The following is a 19,012-nucleotide window of genomic DNA, read 5'->3' as shown; positions in this document are numbered from 1 at the left end:
GCTTCAAAATGTTTTGCTGGGAGTGGAAGTGGATCAGGTAAATTTGAAAACTTTGAATCAATGATTTTGAATTTTAGCCTACATGTGATTCAACAGTCCTTGTGTATATATAGTGTGACCCTACATATAATCGTGTCGTAAAGCTTTATTGACGAATGCCTACAGTGCTGTCAGAAATGATGAGACCACCCAATAAGTGACACCTTTGTTCATCTTGGCACCCTTACTGGAGCCATGTTCATCTATTTACTTACCACATATCGCACATCATTAGATGCGAAAATTTTGTCTTGTTTGAGCAAAACGAAGCAAAAGCTTTTTACTCTCATTTTATGGCAGAAAGGATAAAAATAGTATCACAAAATTAATTAGTTGAAAGCTATCTGTTGATTATTGTCACGGTCAGTTGCATACACGCTTTCAATGAAAGAATTAATTGTCAATTGCCGATTATTTGAAACATATACCATATTAATCGTTAAAAAATTCTGCATCTAATGGTACATGGTTTATGGTGGTTTCTAGCAAAATTAAGGCAAATCATCACTACCAGCAAATGTCTCGTAAAATGTGAGGTGGTCTTACAGATTCTGATGGCTCTGAATGTGTAATTTTTAAATAGCATCCAAACTGCAACGAAAGGTGCTTAGTGTAACACCAAAGCGAAGTGTTGGTTGACAAAGTGCACAGAAACCTTACAAATAATAAATTTAGGTATACATGTATAATATATTTCTTATAATAGGATTCGCGTTATGAACAGGTGGGCATCCGTATAGTAGAATTTGTATGTACAGACAGGATAGTTGCTATATGGTGTGATTGCCTTGCATTGCTCAAAACCTTTCACACATTTGAAATTCAGTATCTGTCACTCGTTTGCTAAAGAGCCGGGTTAAGATTTGATGAAAAGCTACCAGATCACAAAGTACATCAGGTAGAAAATTAAAGTCATAGAAATCTGTTTGTGTCTGTCGGAGAGGAATGCTAAAGCATTGAGTAGAGGTGTTAGGCAAGTGTTTGCAGGTGGCCCAGTCTTGGTTCCTAACATTAAGGGAAGAGAGCTGGCTCAAAAATTCTTAAAACATAATATCATAAAGTTGTGTTGCGCAAGAAACGGATTAAACTGGATACAAGTAAACTTATTTAACAGGTAGCCATACATAGACTATATGCATAACAGTAACACCCATATATACATAACTAAAATACTAGACGAGGAGTACAACTACTGTAACCACTTATCCAATAAAATATTAACCTACAAATACCTCAAATCGATCTGTGATACTGGCAAAGCAAAATAAAAACATTTCTGTACAGGTTTTGATAGCATTTTGATGTGTAAGAAAAATTAAGTCCGTTGCATAGTTATGGGCGAGCTATACTCGGAACCACTACGGCCAATCTAGGTTACACATCAGTGAAACTTGTTTTGTCCATTTGCTGTCTGCCGACCTTGCTTGAGCGCTTAGTCGAATTCCGACAATTATTGCAGATGTAGACTTCAGGGATGTGGGTGCGTCGGATCTTAGCGCAGGATAAGTGTATCCAGGTTTGACAGGTGCCGCATTCGATCATAGGTCGATTTGCGAACGGTTTGTTACAGAAGCAAGTGATAGGCTCATCTTCTATAAAACAAAAATTAGGCGATAATTGCATAGATGATAGCTGAACCAACATCTTTGTAAACGTAACCAAGTGAATATTGTCTAACTTTCAGCCCTTATCTTAATATAGACCAGGGGTTCCCAACCAGGGAGAAATTCCCCCATAGGGGGTAATTTTGAATATACAACAGGGGAACAGAGAAGTGTCTGATTTGTTAAATTTTCAATTTATGTCCTGCAGTGCCGCGTGAGTTTGGGTTTCATCATTTAACATTTTGGTTTTCTCTATAACATTAGTTGTTAATAATGAGCTACTAGTCAGAACTCAGATATATGTGAAAACATCTATCCAGATTTTGATTGAATAGTAAGTTAACCTACTCATAAACCAATTCACCACCATGCCGAAGGTCATGAATTGTTGTGCATTGTATGCGAGCTGTATAAAAATTAATAATACGTTGTTATATGTTTAGATATGTACATTAAAATGGGATTATATTTGTATCGGTTGTTTTTAGTCATGTGAGTTAAACACACGTGGGGAATCAAATTTATGAAAAGGGATAAAGGGGAACTGAATGAAAAAAGTTGGGAACCACTGATATAGACTCACATTGACATTTTAACAAATACATAACAACAAAACATTCACAATAAAACTGAAAAGCAAATGTTTGGCTTTAGTGACAGATCCAAGAATTAAGAGTGAACTAACCTTCTGAGGAGCAAAGACTTGGTGAGCTGATAGCCGTCGCAGTAGAAGAGCCGCTATATGCGTGGTTGCTATGGGAAGCTCCTGAGTCGCTGTTGCTTCCAAGACTGTCATCAATTGGACTTGCCCGATTGTTGGCATTGTAGTCGACTTCACCATCCGACTGAATCAAATCAAAATTATTAGCGGACAAAAGATTGAAGGATGATTCAATAACTAAATGCATTTTTTGATAGACAAAACCGATGTTGATCTGTACATACCTTGTCTGATTCTTCAGGGTGGTAGTTCGCGTATGCTAAGACAGTTTTGCAAAAGTCCAAGAAATCCTGTTTAGTACGTCCACTCCTCTTTCGTGAGACTTTAATCTATTTGAAAAGATGAACGTAGTAAAAATCATACAAACCAATTTGATATGAAAGCATTTGATGAAAAGTGTTCACTAGCTTACTCACTTTGGGTTGTCCAAATATGCTTGGTGATGAACGCTTTAACGCAGAGCTGTGAAGGTTGGGCTGAACACCTGTTAAAATAAAATGGGTCTATACTAGTTCATAATATTTCTCATTAACAGGAAGTATGTTTGATTAAAAATTTCACAACAAATATTCACTCCAAGCAACCTTATAAAATAATACTATTGCCATAGTCTCATAGTCATTCATAACAGTGAAGAAACAGATCCTAACATGAGATGTAGAGAGTTTTTGTCGTTAATTCCATACCGAGCCGTGTTTCCATCGCTGTTCTATACATGCAAACACTACTACTACTAATACCATCACGTTAATGCAAAATTAACTTTATTTAATATCAAATAAACATGAGAACCAAATGTAAGAGGACTACCATTCTTCGATAAATAACTTTTACGTAAAAACAGTACCAATCGAATGAACGAACAAAAAAGAAGAATCAAATGAAGAGTATTTATCTTCTCAGCAATATTCATGACTAGTTCATCTTGCATATTTTTGGCTGCGACTGCGATAGTTGATCGCAAACAGCACCAAACCAAAACATAAAAACTACACACAGTTTGGTAATGTCAGTATTATTATCATTATCTTGAAACTTATTTATTGCTGATAAATAATAATACGCGAAGACTATTCATCTCCCCGATGCTAGGCAGCACTTGAACAACAAAAGAAGTATGATAGTCTAAAAACTTTCAATGTGTGCAGTGCTTATTTTTAACTAGGTAACTAAGAGCGTTCTTCGGAAATATACAATGATATTAAATGAAGTTCATTAAGATTTAATTAGAAACACACCCAATGAAATATACTAATCACAACAAATAACAGCAACAAACGCATAACTATGCTACAATAAAAATGTGAATATTTGTATAGTTACCCTTTCGTTTTGTATTTTGCTCCTCCATGCGAGATTTAACAGCGTATAAATGTCATTTGAAAGCGCCAGCGGCACTACATGTAAGATCCTTCAAAGAATATTAAAAGTATTTCATTCAAATAATACTTTCTTTTCGGAATTTTGTTTAGTGCAACAACATCAATGATTGCGAACGTCGTTTTCTTCCCGGCATGCATCAAAGGTCATGAACCTGGTCGCCTATGACGTTTTTATTGCGGAAAGTCTAGAGTATTTTCTCCAGGATTGGCCAATTCTAGATCACGTGCTAAACGCGCGCTTTGCTGATGATTTAGGACTACGTTTAGGTAGCAATTTAGATGGTGAGAAATAATACATTATTTTACGGTTTTATTTATTTATGCGTTCTTGATTCATCATGCCTTTGAAATTTCATTGGGTTCTGAAACAGTTTTCAGCATATAAGCTAGCATATATATGTATGAAAAAATTATCTAAAACAAGTAGCAAAGCAATATTACGAAACAAACGATCACCTTAATATGAGTAGACTTTCTTCATACAGTGCAACGTGCAAAGACAAAGTAACCGTTCCTTGGCTGACAGGGTACACGTATAGCACCCGTAATGCATTGTGCCTATAAATTATTTTATACAAATCTACGCTTTACTCGACTTATATTGAGATAAAAGGAATCTTCCATGTGAATGAGATAGTAGCCAGGATATCTTAATTAAAAGTTTACTTCAGAGATGTTAAAGCACACTCATACATACGAGAGTGCCTTATTTGACTTAGAGACCGGTAGGATATTTAAACTGTGTATCAGTATGTCGATGATATGCTAATTGTAGAGTTATGTAAACCGATCATCTGGTCTTCTATAGATGTGAACAGGATAGCCAGGATACTGTTGTGGCAGAGCTAAGGGAAGTTCCAAATCGATGCCGGCTATTATTTGTGTGACCAAGGTAACAGAAGCTGTGTTTTTTTGGCTGTTTGCTGTTTTGTTATAAGTAGATCAGAGAGGTTGCTGCTGATATGCATTTAATAGTATTCTACTAGCAAGGAATTTCAAAATTGTTCCTTTCTTGAAAGTGTGAAGTTCGAAATCTTTTGATGTTTTTTATAAAGTGCTCCACCTAGTTCTGAACTTACTCTATGATACATAATGCGTATGCTCCAGTTAAAGTTTGCCAACTTGTATAAACCATAAGTCTAGATGTCATAGCGACTCTAGTAATGGAATATGCTATGCTATGGCGCCTTACAGTGCCTCGTGTTGCATGTTCACAACTCGAGTTGTACAACTCGAGTTGTGAACACGCAACGCGACTTTGTAAAAGTTAGGTGCAATATATCGGTATTACGGTAGCATAACCGTAGATCTGGTTATATTAACAATGGTACATCAATAGGCACCCGTTAGCTAATAGAAATTAAACTATGTATGTATGTGCTGTAAAACTAGAGCTAATGGCGAATTATAGTGTGCCGAGTTTGTAACTCGAGTTGCAAACTCGAGTTGTGTAAATATAACACGAGTTGTACAACTCGAGTTGTACAACTCGAGTTCATTAAAACCCAAGCCGAGTTCTTTCAACAGCAGCTCGAGTTCAACAACTCGGCTTGAGAACATCTCATCGTTTCATTTTCTCTAGCTATATGGAATTTTTTGTGTGCATCATTAAACGCCGTTGAAATAATTTCTATGTTCATTTTCGGTGTTCATTCAGTTTCTTGTCAGGCTCTTGAGAGATAACTCTTTTTTCATTTGAAAAAGAAGTTGCCCGGCTCCCACATAGATTGTTTTTTAGTTTGCTTTTTACATTCTACAATTGTTTTTGTCTCGTTATATTTATAGAAATGAATATGCGCAAATATCGCCAATATATATAATTTAAATGTGTCTATATATTTAAATTATTATTATTAAATTTCTGTAAATGTTCTGTAAATGAGACACCCCAATTACTCACTTTGCTTGTTTTACAAACCCGTGTTAGTTTTGCGTATAACACAACTCGAGTTCATCAAAAACCCAGGCCGAGTTTTACAACTCGAGTTGCGAACACACAACGCGAGGCACTGTAAGGCGCCATCGCTATGCTCACAAGTGCTCAGTCCGCATTGCCAATCCTTGTTAAAAATTTTCTTTCTCTTTAAAAGTCTAGTTCCAGTGAGTATTTAGAGCCGAGTTTATCACTGCTGGAGAATGCTATTACTTCACATTTTTCATTGTTGAAGGTCACGTTTCATTCCACTGATTACTCATAAAGAAAGCTTAAGTCAAGTTGGAAGGAGCGCTGATCTGTTTTTTTGTTGAGATCCGCATATAGCAAAGCATCATCAGTATAAACTAACATCGCGTAATACCTAACAAGGTAAGCCATGAATATATATTAGAAACAAGATGTGACCATGCGTTGAGTTTATTGAACTCCAAAAGTACCCGATACATCATACAACTTCTCCATTTATACCACAACCTCTTAAGTTTGGTTTTAGTTGAATTACGGAATCCATTTTTCTATAGTAGCCTATTATTTACCTTATCAATGTTCCAGATGTTGTATATAAGCAGTTTATGACGCGCATTTTCAAATAGGTCTACTTAGCTTACTTAAAATATGACTGCATTTATGCAAAGATGAGTGTTTTAAAACCCAAACAAGTTCATGATGAATAGTATGGGTATCACAAACAATAATTAGAAAGCTGCAATGTCTGTTATTCAGCACTTGATTTAGTGTTGTTTTAGTTGTGAAACACAATGCCTTCTAGCGTTTTACAAGAATATTTGGTTGTAATATTAGCCATCTCTTTTAGTTCTTGTCCTGTATTGATATGATGCCGACAGTCCTCATGTTCTGGAAAGCTTGTAACTGTTGATTTTTGCTGCAGATATTTCAAGGCAATCTAAATTCGGGTTAAGGTCAACGAGCCGTTTAAATTTCTGAATTTCTTCACTGTCTGTTGTCTCGTTATTTTCCGGTGTCATGTTATTTTCCAGGCCACCTATTATGTTCTTTCTTTTCAACAGAAACAACATGTGTTTAGTTGAGGATAGGCAGGGGTGTTGATCAGATATGTGCTCATCTGAACAGAGTTGACTTTCAAAATGTTGCTAATTAAGAACCTCAACGAGTTTTAGTGAGCTGGTTATTGTTGAAGAAAAAATCAGTGCTTTTAGAAAGAGAACTCTTTTTTTATTTGAAAAAGAAGTGGCCCGGCCCCCACATAGATTGTTTTTTAGTTTGCTTTTTACATTTACAATTGTTTTTGTCTCTTTATATAAATAAATATGCACAAATATCGCCAATATATATTATTTAAATATGTATATATATATCTAAATTATTATTATTAATCAATTATTAAATTTTATATAATATGAGCAAATGCAGTTCTGTAAATGAGACATCTCAATTACTCACTTTATTTTTTTTTACAAACCCGGGTTAGTTTTGCGTAACACAACTCGAGTTCATCAAAAACCCAGGCCGAGTTCTTTGAACAGCAACTCGAGTTCAACAACTCAAGTTGAGAACACGGAACCCGAGGCGCTGTTAGGCGCCATAGATATCCTATTGTTATATTATTCTATTGGTGATAACTTCAGTTTAAATAGAAATGTTTTTTATTTTATCATTTGCTTTAAAGCTTTTTACTGTTTATTAAATCAAGTTACCAGATACTAGTGTTTTGCCTGTATGTTTCGAGTGAGTATCAAGTTTTACTAGTCTGAAGCTTGACAACAAATCGCTCTTTCAAGATTTTCAGGCTGTTCATGAAAAAAATCAAATGATTGTAATCTTTGATGACCATCAGTGCTGCCGGAACACCATGACTTATAGTTCTCTATAATAAATCAGATTTCTACTTGTATTTGTTCTGTGACCAGACATTTGTTGCATTTCAAGACGGATGCGATATGCTATGAAAAGTCTGATTTGATATATGGTGTTGGCATTCTTGAGCTTTTACTGATCTAGGCCAATTTTTTGCAGCTAATGCGTATTAGGGGAGTTTGCAATATAATCGCTGAATGTTTTTTTGCAAATTTTAATGTGAATAGTGAATATATCTCAACAAAATGGTTTGTTGAGATTAAAAACAAAATTAAATATTGTTTCTTTGGTTTTTATCTACTTTAACTTTTTGTATCGCTAAATAGTATTTTATTGCTGCTCGTCAAAATTATTCAAACTGGTATATCACAAGCTGATCAGTTCAAAGGATGAATAAGAAGTGGATGTTTTGATTGCTACTTTTTATTTGCAGCTGAGAAATGGAGTCTTACGGATTGGGCATGGATGAACTTTTTGATGACGGGGACGTTGGGCAAGAATTGAATGACTTTGAAACAGTTCAGGAACTTAATCCTGATGCTGTGGATGGAGTAGACGGAGAAGGAAATAATTCACAGAATGGTATGTATGTGATATGGTGTGGTACCACAACTAGTAAACGTGTTAAAGGTGTTGGTGTGTCAGGTGACCAAGTTGAAAGTCAAGAGTTCTAATCCTGTACATCTTTTTTATAAACCGCTAGGAGTGGCTATGAATGGACACAGACCTTATTATAGTAAAGATTAGGTGAATGCCTGGCGTTGCACAGGTCGTAAAAACATTTACTATTCTAACTTTGAGATGAAGGTGTTTTTATAACAGTGTGTGTCTGGCCAATGCATATTTCAAGCGTTTGAAAGCTCAAGGCTTAGCTGAAACAGATTGATGAAACACCTTTCTTACTTCTTATGCCACACATTTGTTCAAGCTTTAAACAGTTCATAAACTTTAGCAGGTAATGTAGTTGCCATTAGCTAAATCTATTTACTCAATAAATTTGAGTAACTTTACTTGAATTAACTCAAATCTTTACTATATTAAGAGCCGTGTTCGCCCTTCCGCCTGGGCATTAAAAAATTGCACCTTACTGGGATAGAAACCATACATTCTGCGGGTGCACGGTTGTGAAGCCAAGCAAACTACCACTAAGCCACTCAGCTAGCTTGCCAGTGCTTGGAATAATTGTACAAGTTTATAATTTTTATACAAGTCATGATCTTTCACACAATCATGCTTTTACTCGAGCTAGAAAAGCTAGAAACTTTTATTCAAGTTTGCTAGTTGTTCCATAGTATCGCAAGTAAGCTGTGTAGTGGATAGCACGCCTGTCTGCAGAACTGTTGTTTTTGAGTTCAATTACAGGGCGAAGCAGTCTTTTATTCCTAAAGTTAGCAAAAGCTGCAAGCGTGCGTATTTTATCGTTATAACTGGACATACAACAAACCAACAAACAAACACGTTTATAATGTATCATACATTTATAATGTGTAATCATGAAATTTGTTTTTTCAAGAAATGATTTTAATATTTAAAGACCAAAAAATAAATTTGGAAACACAAATACTCGTGATACAGGCTCCAAGCTGTGACATTAGCTGGTCATTTTAGGCAATGTCAATGCCATTTATGTCAATGCGGATGATTAGCCAGTGAGTGAACGCGAGGCAAAAGGGCATCTGTTGGCCATCATTCTATTACATTTTCTCCATCATTGCCGCTCTGCTTGTTTTGGCTACCCAACTTAGCAGATAATCATAGCACATTGTCAAGGTAGGTTCCATAAATACCGAAAAAGTCTGCGCCATACTTATACGTTTCACGTTAGCTTTGGAGTGATGGTTATATAGTTACACCAAGTGGCTTCCGCGTACATCTGGTGCAGTGTGCTAGCAAGAAGTTCTTCCATTCACAAATAGGAAATTTAAGGAATCGCCTGTAAAATTAGCCATTCTTGAAAATTTTGGTTTCAAACTTATTACCGCATGCTCTGTTTTTATGAATAAGGTTTTTTAACAGACATTTTTTAATAATCCAGTTAAAAAACAATAAATGTTGACTTAAATGTGATTATCGTGTCAAAACCCGCTAAGATCGAGGATCTTTCTGTCAATTTTCATCACTAGAAAATGTTGATAAATTTGTTATTTGGTCGAACTTACAAACAATTATTTTAGTTATTCAAACACCAATATTTAATGTTATCCACTACTGTTTATGCAATACAAGTTTGTGCTGTCAGTTAACCTTTAAAATATTTATAGAGAAGCATGGCCAAAACATAATTATACACTATCGTTTCTCTCTTTTACAACCTTATGCTAAAATTGTTTGGTTTCAGATGAAGGAAACATAAGTCAGCAAGTGGCAGAGAAACTGCGACAGCTAGGAGCGGGTGCTGCCAAGAAACGGGTAATGAAGGAGCAGCCTAAACTCGACCCTAAAAGGTGAATCAGCTATTACTATTTGGTGTAATTCTCTGATTTTTTTGCAGATGTTGAGTTTATCGAACACCTAGTGAAAATCTGTGGCTACACAGAGTTTATTCCCCCCCCCCCCCCGAACATGTACTAGTAATTTCTTGATAATTAATATTATATCTAGCATATTTGCTCACGGCTGGTTTGCATATGCAATCAGATCACTTCTGCATACAGATTTTTTGACATTCATAAAAATTGTCCTAATATTTTTCTCCACATACAAACTCATTTCCAACATTTGACGTTTGAAGTTTTTTAACTTTGTAGTGACAAAAAAGTAAAGAATCATTATAATAAATTGAGGAATCGATAAAATCCATAGAATTAAGTAGCTTTAACTATATCTATTGTAAGTTGTTTTTGTCCTCCTTTCTATTACCCACATTGGGTATTGTTAGTTCTATAGTTCTGCTCATGTTTCTAAGGTAAAGTAACACTAAACACATTTTTTCACTCATTATTAATATATTTTTGTATTGCTAGTTTAAGTTTTATATTTTACCTCTAGTACAATATATAGTTTATATATTTTACCTCTAGTACAATATATAGTTTATATATTTTACCTCTAGTACAATATTTAGTTTATATACTGCACCTCTAGTTTATAGTTCTATATTGTACTAACAATAAACCCGTCTATGTTCAGGATCAATAGGTCATTACTAAATACAGTCAAACATGGATAACTCGTCCACGGATAGCTCGAACACATGGTTAATTCGAACATTTCCTTTGGTCCGTTCCCACATAATGATAAATTGCTATAGATAACTCGAACTCAACACTGTTAATTCGAACTGTTTTTTTGCCCAACAGCTACCGAAACGGTTGTTTTCGCTTTAGAAAATCACTTTATTCAAAGCCATAGAGGTAAACTTCATCTTTTCGTAATTCATAAGCGTCGTTATTACCACCATCGGCAAAATATTTTTGTCAACGACTTTTCTAAAAGTTTGGTGAAATTTGATTTATACTGCGATACGATGAATAGCACGGGCTAGCCGGGTCACGCGCGCAAGGATTTTCGCCACGCACATACAAAACAAAAATCGCATGTTGTTTTGTATGTGCGTGGCGAAAATCCTTGAGTGCGTGACTCGGCTAGCCCGTGATGAATAGTTTTCCGACGTTGATTCCGTGTTGAATCAACGTCGGAATGTTGAATGTTTAAAACGTCTTAAAAAATGTTGTAATTAAACGTATACGTTGTCTGAGCTACAAAAAACTATTCATCGTTTGACCTAAACACAGAATACGTGTGTACATTCAATAAGTATCCATTCAAAAAGCGTGAGTGATATAGAATGTACCGTAAAACCTCGTAAAACTTCTAATTGAACTGCCTCGGAGTGTTGCTCTTAACGAATCCCAGGTAAAGTAAGGTAATCTGCATAAACTTCAAGAAAAAACGGCAAAATTGATCGTGGGTAAAACCCCAAAAGAAAAAAATGTCTTTTCTTTTGAGCATTTCAACAACGATCAAGTTTTGCCAATGTCAATCTGAAAAACGTCCTGGCAATAACATCACCTCAAACAACAAACCAATCTCAAGTGATAGAAAAATCTCTATACTTTTTCATGAAAACGTTTTAAACTTTACATTAGAAGCATTTAATTTGAAACAAGCCATTTGTGCTTTTGATTTATATTATAGTTTGTATATGTACATGTATCTACTAATAAATAAGTAAATATATGGACTTGTGACAGTGCTCTGATAACTTGAATGCTCTGATAATTCGAACACTTTTGCTCGGTCCCTTGAAGTTCGAGTTATCCATGTTTGACTGTATGTTAGTTACAGAGTGCCACGGCATTTTTAACCAATAAGAACAACTCGTGAGACTAAATAATCAACTATAAAGGTGACACACATTATAAATATGATATATACAGTATGAACGTCGTAACCTTCTCTCCTAAACTGTTAATTTAATTACTCATGGGTTTTTAATTAATATTTTTTACATTTTCTATAAATTTTCATATAATAATGAGTGATGATAAGGTGCAGTGTGTTTATGTACCGAAGCCTTATATATTATAGTGTTACAATAGCAGTTGTGTTTATATACCAAAGTCTTATATTATAGTGTTACAATAGCAGTTGTGTTTATATACCAAAGTCTTATATTATAGTGTTACAATAGCAGTTGTGGTAATTGTGCCAACTTAAGTGTACGCAAACACAAAATTCTGTACATGAATTTAATGATACTACTAAAATGTTGCCGATTACCAGGCTTGAACTCCTTACATTTAGCTTATTAGAGTTATTCATCCACGTAGAACACCTTCCAAAGCCTCAGAATAATTTTATTTATTGTGCTTTGTGACCAAAAAGCAGACAGACAGACATCAGTCAATAATAAAACAGATATATACATGAAATCACTCTAAACTACTCCAGTGTAGTATGCCTTTTTATCCCTCATTTCACTATTTTATATATATATAATCTTCGTAATCCTAAACCCCTCGATTCTCATGTCTTCAAGGTAGATTTACAACACAAACTTTCTTTTTAATTCCTACTTTGAAAATTTAGCTTAAAATAATGTAATATATTAGTTTTGCGTTTGATTTTTCCATAGTTTTATATTAGGCATTTGTTTTAGCTTTACTTATAATTGCTTCATGCATTTATCATTGTTTTTGGGCTTTGGATTGAATTAAATGAAATACAAAAAACAGTGAAACAGCTTTGGCCTGTGAAGCGATCATCAAAACATCAACATCATATGTCGAGGTTTGACTGTAATTATTTATGAAAATTCTTTTTCACAGAAATTAGGGAAAATTTGATAATTAGCAAATTTGATAAAATTGACAAATTTTTAATATTATAACTTTTATAATATTATTATACTCAATTTCTACAATTTTGGAAAAATCTTTTAATGCCGCTCAAGTCGAAATGTAAATGTGGAACTTGACAAATTAAAGGCTTGTCATTTATAATCCAAGGAGTTGTCCACTCATTGCCAACTAATTTATCTCTTACTACAGGATAGATACAAGTTGTGCGATTGTGTACTTTCTGGTGCCTTAGTGTTTGCCCTTTGATGAGTACCTACATGTACGCTGCTATTTGTTTTAGGGTTCATCTTATGATATTATCAGACAGCTTGTCTTACAATAAGTTTTTATAAAGTTATAGTTGGTTTTAGACTCACTGGAAAGCGAGGGATCGGCATACTTCCACAACTATTTGAGAATGTCAAGTATAAAGGCAAAGGTCACGAGGTCAGTGATCTAAAAACCATGATGGGTGTGATGGAGCACTGGGGTCACCGACTCTTTCCCAGGATGCCTTTCGATGAGCTTATTGAGCGGGTTGAGAGACTTTGCCAGAAGAAAGCTGTGCAGGTCGGTGGTTGATGACCATTTGAGTTAAATATCATTCTAGGAGAATGAGCGATTCACGCAGTTCAATCAATGCCTTTCCATGCTTTGAATAATTTTGGAGTTGCTCCCTGGTGACTACTTCCGATGAATCACTCGCTACTGACGAATCAACGATTCGGAGTCGCTTAGCCGAGTATTATTGATTTGGATCTATCAACACTGAGAATTTCTAGGATGTCGAATGGTACCCTCGCAGCCTGTTATAATTTATGCGAATGCCTTCGAACAAATTTAAAGGTTGACTTGCAACAAAATTCACATTACCATTATTTGATATGAAAAGATTCACCATGTCTTACTCTTGTTGTGTTGTAGGTACAAAATATATGGAAAAGTGATTACAAGCTCTTAAAAGCTCAAAAGCGAACAGAAAATCGCAGCCACACGAGACCGCCGTAGTTTGGATTCCCTTTCCAAAACGGCTCAAATGTGATGTAGTTGTGAGAGATGGTTTCTGTTTACACTTTCTTGCAACCTCATTCGTCGAAATATTTTCACAAATATACTTCACGCATTCAATAAAACTATTTCTATTGTTCTTACGCGTCCGTTCTTATCGTCATCGTAATGCTGCCACTTTTAGCAGCGATATCTTATAACTTACCGTAAAAATTCGTTTAATTTTTTAGCCTTAGCTTAAAGGAGTACATATCATTGTTTAATAATCATGACGAGCCTGTTGGTCACCTGTGATAATCGAAAAGTGCTGCAGAAATTATTTGCGAAGTGTTGGGTCATATGATCAGATTACGACTTGACGATTAGACCAGGTAGAAACAAAAAAGTAAAGTAGCGAGCATCTATATTTGATACGGGGTGTTCGGTAAAACCCAAAGTGTTTGTGATAAACTAGTACTACGATAAGTTTTATATTGAGCTTTGTATTGGCCTTTCCATTCACGTGAGAACATATGTGAAGAGACGATAACCAAATTTCATGGCTACGTCATCGAAATAAAGAGATTCTAATCTACGGCGGCTTTTGGTTTTTGAGCTTTTAAGAGCTTGTAATCACATTTTCTCATATTTTGCACTTACAACACAACAGAGTAAGAGCTTACGTGAGAGCTATGCAAACATTTTTAACTATTTTAGTCAGAAAATTTGACTCAAATAATTCGCAATAGGCGCAGGAGGGATGAAAATTGCTTTATTGATTAGAGACAGATAACCCAACATTTTTACCACTTCAGAAAAAAATGAAAAAAAAAATGAGTTGAAGACAGTTCCTTAAAGTCGGTTGGAGTTATCTTCTATTTCGGCAACCGGACAGACAACTTCAAACATTTTCAAGGCATAGTCTTTGATTAGATTCAGGTGTTACATATTGTTTCTAATCAACGTTCCTTTCATATGTATACACCTTATCACATAGTATCAGCTTTTTATACACACTGTACTATGTACCGCTGTACACCATACATATATTTATTAACTACCAAAAGCTACCTCATCAGAAGATAATCTTTTTCCTGATATGGGTGAACAACCAGTAGTGCACTATGCATAGTTAATCTTAACACCTTTTTTACGCTATAAAAGTTATGTAGTTGTAACTCAGCTTTGATGCAGTTTTGAGCCCTGGTCAAAAAATGTCCTAACTAGATTTGAGCGTAATAACAATCATATAATGATAATAATGAATAATATTTTAGCTTTATAATTAAATGTTTCAAAATAATGAATCATTATACCTAAAGAGCATTTTGTTTAAATCCATTTTACAAGATCCACAGAGCTTACTTGTACATCTTCTACTGCAGACCTTTGTGAGTAAGGTACGCCTGGACATGCCCCTGTTTGATGAGGACTTTGTTAGCCAAGTGAGCGATGATGAGGCGCAGGCAACAGACCAGACTACGCTTCCAGACGAGAATTTGGAGCGAGAACTGTTTGGAGAAGTGAGACCACTACTCAGTATTTAGACATGATTCTATTAATTTGTGTCTATGGCTTTCTTCTTTATCCGTTTTATTAACAGTAATTGATTGTTTCTTAATTTGTTTTTTCATCTCAATGTGAAACAGCTTAGTATTTAGTCAAAAATATTTTAATCACATTTCATTAACCCTGCTTTATAGTTTCGGAGTTGTCTCATCTTTTTTACTGTTTGCTGACTTTCTCCATTGAAATATTACAGAGTTATAGATAGATGTTTGTTATAGATAAAATCTTCGCTCACCTCTGCGTTTAAAGAATGGTGCAGGGAAAACTATGATTGTAGCCCGAGTGCGCCGGTATACTAGAGGATGATGAGGAGGCTATGAATGAGATCTTGCAGGAAGAAGAAATCAGCTCACAAAATATAATATTGAGTTCAAGTACTCCTCATCCTAAGGCTAGGCCTGCCTCTCCACCTGATGCATCGGTAACATTTGTTTAACCCTTTTTCAGGCATAGCGACGATATTGCCGTTTAGCAGTAATGACGATAATGCATGACTGTTATGTTGCACAAGAACCGTTTTTATAAATTGATTTTTGGTTTGCTTATTGCTGTTTGTTTAGATTTTTTACTAATAGTAAACTACAATAGATTATTCTCTGTTAGCAACAAAAAAATAGGCCGTTTTGTGAAAAAAACGATCGTTTTTGCAATACTAAACGAACGAAAAATTCGAAAAAGAAAATTCTGTAAATAAATCTTGGAGTTTTGTTTGTAGCTTGTCTATGCTTTCTTAACCTTTTTCCAGAGTGCAACAACTTTCTTTTATTGTCATGGCGACCTCCGAACGAAATTACCCAAGTCTCTCTAATGCTGCAAGTAGTAGTGTTAGTGCTAGCAGTAATAGGATGATATCAGCTGATTGTGATAAATTCTTAGAGTTAGTAACCAGAATTAATAGTGACAGTGAATCTGGTTTAGATTGTGGCTTGGACGATTTTCATTAGAATCTGAGAGTGAAAGTGATGAAGAACCTAGTAATAGTTTTGACGATTATGGAGGTGGGTGTGGGAACAAGAAAGAGCACATGGTTTCGGCACATTGCTGCCGAAAGTACCATAGCTAGAGAAACAGTTAGGTGAAGAATTGACATAAAACATGTCTGTTTGTATTTACCTGTATCATAAAAACATAATACAAGTATACAATATCATGAATAAGAGAGAATAAAAATCAATGATTTTTTTAAATCGATTTGTGAACAATTAATTTTTCCAGGTGGTCTCAAATATCCCCAAAAAACTCGCCTGCGAAAGGGTTAATGTTCCTGAATGTGTTAGTCCTCTTGACCTTAGTCAGGAGACTTTAGTTCTCCTGACTAGTTTATTTCCTCTAAGTAACTCTTCATGTAGAGGATGTTATGGAAGTTGCCGTTTTCCAATTATCAGTAATAAGCAATTAATTACCAATCGGAATTAATTGTTTTCACATTTTGCCGTGCTACAAGAAATAAACCTTGTTGAAAAGCTAAAATTATCATCTTCAACTTTGTTACTCATTGGGAATTTGGTCAATAGCCATAAAGTATATTTTAATGTCACTTATGTCTAACCATGTAACTATCATTGATTTTTTCATAAAGGATTTGACTGAGGAACAACTGGAAATGATACGGGCTAAACAGGAAAGAGCCAAGGCTATAAGACTCAACCGCTCAACATTAGACTCAACTGCTAGTGGTATGTTTGTCTGTCAGCGGCAGCAAATGTTAATGACTCTGCTTTCTGTTTGAACTATTGGTTAATATTAAATGTTATACAGTATTACGAAATTATGCATTAGAAAGCTTGTCTGAGTACATGCTATGAAATAGTTTAGCGGGAGTTTTCTTCTCATTATTAAGTATGTTGTTGCCTTGCATAGCGTATATTGAGAGTTATCCTTCCAATATATTAGCGTGATTGAGCTGGAACTTTTACAAACCACATAGATTTTACAACAGTTAACACATGCAAAGGTTTTTTTTACCTTTGTTTGATGTGCACAATCAGCAATTAAACACACTTGTTTTATCACCCTTAATAAACTGCCATTGACCTCTACTCTCATGCCTCCTATCCTGGGTGTATAAGTTGTCTTCTTTCCTCTCGGTCTAATTACCCTGCCCTCATCATCCTTTACGAAGAAATTTGAGCCAGTTGCAATACTTCTTTTTGTTACTCATGTCATCTTGTCACTACTGGTCACGATTTTTATTGTCGCATAGCAATGTTGCCATTTTGAATTCTCTCACCCTAAGACACCAGCAGCTCGTACCAATGTTCTAATCTACTTTAGCAGGGTATCAAATTGATGAGTATGGCATGATAGCTCATTTGCAAATTTCTCACAGACACGCTGAGTATTGAGGTCTCACAACGGAAGCGCGGTAGGGAGAGAATAGCCAGTGAGAGCCTTTGTTTATTCGACGCTTTTTTGCTGTTCATTTGTTTTTTGTTTTCATTTTTCCCCTTTTAGTGGACAAGCAATAGCGGAGGGAACTGAGCCCTTACAATGTATTTACTCCTATATAGCAAACATGCTATATGTGTGACCATTCACTTGGCTTATGAATCTCAGCTAATATAAAAATGGTTGCTCGCAATAACTTTCACTGTTTCTAGTTTAAGTCATCCGCAAATCTGAGTCATTCGCAAGATGCAAAAAATCCTGCAACTTTTACCAGATGTTTCATGCTTGCGAAATATGGAAAAGGCACTTGTGAATGATGCTTATGAAAATGCCACCCAAACTATTCCATTCCATCTTAAAAAGTTTTCCACACTTCTGTTATTCCTATTTTGATGTGCGCAGTTTCGAATGCGCCACTATGACTTCTGGCTTAAAAAAATATTTTTATATAAAGTGCTTGCCCTGCTTTAATCCGCATCATGCGAATGTCCACTGAGACTCTTATTGAGCAGTAACTCAATGAGCGTGCAACTCCAAATCTGCATCTTCTGCACAATGTAAACAGAGGATTATCCCTTCACCTGTAATCTCTCGGACCACAATTGTTTTGCCTGCATGCATGTAAGCCATATGACGTTTAGTAGTGTGTGTGAAAAGTTGCTATTCATTTGCAGGGGAGCAAATGGATACATCACATCTTTCCAAGACAACTGCTTCTTCAGAGACTTCTGATAGACTTGCCAATACGATGGATACAGTGCAGTCAGATGTTGACCAGGATAGCACGATTCCCGATTCCCCTATTTCGAATACATAGTAATGGGTGCCTAGCCATAGGAAATGATACCAGATACTGTCTATGAAGATGTCTATGCATAGACTCACTGTATGGAATCTTAGCTGGAAGGAAGCGCTGCCAGGGTCGTCTTACCACGAATGTATTTTAACTGCTCGATGCTATTTGTTGTACGCCTGTGGTTTTTACACCACTGCTAAATGTTTTCCATTATTAGCAAACAGCCAGTTAGAGAGAATTGCTATTATTCACTATTCTAAGGTACTTTTATGTACTTGTGAGTTTGACAATATGTCGATCCGTCCTAGATGTGCAGCCACTTGTTGCTTGCTGTATGATTTGGCATGTGTTCAAATATCAATACAGTGTGTGGATTGTAGAGTTTGCCACAATTTAGGCCGTGACGATGATATATTGTTGTTTATCTGATATATTTTTCCTGAATTTTGTATGAATAAAAAATGTATAACCA

At 35.4% G+C, this 19,012-nt stretch overlaps 2 protein-coding genes across 3 annotated transcripts; one reads left to right on the top strand and one right to left on the bottom strand.

Annotated features, from left to right (window-relative positions):
* Positions 1 to 715: 715 nt before the first annotated feature.
* LOC137392812 (PHD finger protein 23B-like) lies at positions 716 to 3,862 on the bottom strand. The gene is made up of 5 exons (XM_068079143.1): positions 3,688 to 3,862; positions 2,781 to 2,848; positions 2,589 to 2,693; positions 2,329 to 2,488; positions 716 to 1,631 (listed from the first exon to the last, which is right to left on the bottom strand). The coding sequence occupies exons 1-5, from the start codon at positions 3,713 to 3,715 to the stop codon at positions 1,414 to 1,416; spliced, it is 579 nt and encodes a 192-aa protein (XP_067935244.1). The 5' UTR covers positions 3,716 to 3,862; the 3' UTR covers positions 716 to 1,413.
* A 126-nt stretch (positions 3,863 to 3,988) lies between these two features.
* On the top strand, positions 3,989 to 19,001 carry LOC137393555 (TIMELESS-interacting protein-like). Of its 2 annotated transcripts, none has more exons than XM_068080156.1 (10): positions 3,989 to 4,028; positions 4,555 to 4,638; positions 5,915 to 6,051; positions 7,952 to 8,100; positions 9,857 to 9,962; positions 13,172 to 13,370; positions 15,173 to 15,310; positions 15,634 to 15,777; positions 16,936 to 17,032; positions 18,419 to 19,001. In XM_068080156.1, the coding sequence occupies exons 4-10, from the start codon at positions 7,959 to 7,961 to the stop codon at positions 18,559 to 18,561; spliced, it is 969 nt and encodes a 322-aa protein (XP_067936257.1). In that variant the 5' UTR covers positions 3,989 to 4,028; positions 4,555 to 4,638; positions 5,915 to 6,051; positions 7,952 to 7,958; the 3' UTR covers positions 18,562 to 19,001. The 2 variants fall into 2 exon arrangements, with proteins under 2 accessions (XP_067936257.1, XP_067936258.1); XM_068080157.1 differs by having other exon boundaries at positions 3,992 to 4,028; positions 4,522 to 4,638.
* Positions 19,002 to 19,012: the final 11 nt, after the last annotated feature.

Source organism: Watersipora subatra, chromosome 4, assembly GCF_963576615.1.
Source record: "Watersipora subatra chromosome 4, tzWatSuba1.1, whole genome shotgun sequence".
NCBI classification, from domain to species: Eukaryota; Metazoa; Bryozoa; class Gymnolaemata; order Cheilostomatida; family Watersiporidae; genus Watersipora; species Watersipora subatra.
The sequence above is the reverse complement of the archived record's forward strand: the minus strand, read 5'-3'. Positions and strand labels throughout refer to the sequence as shown.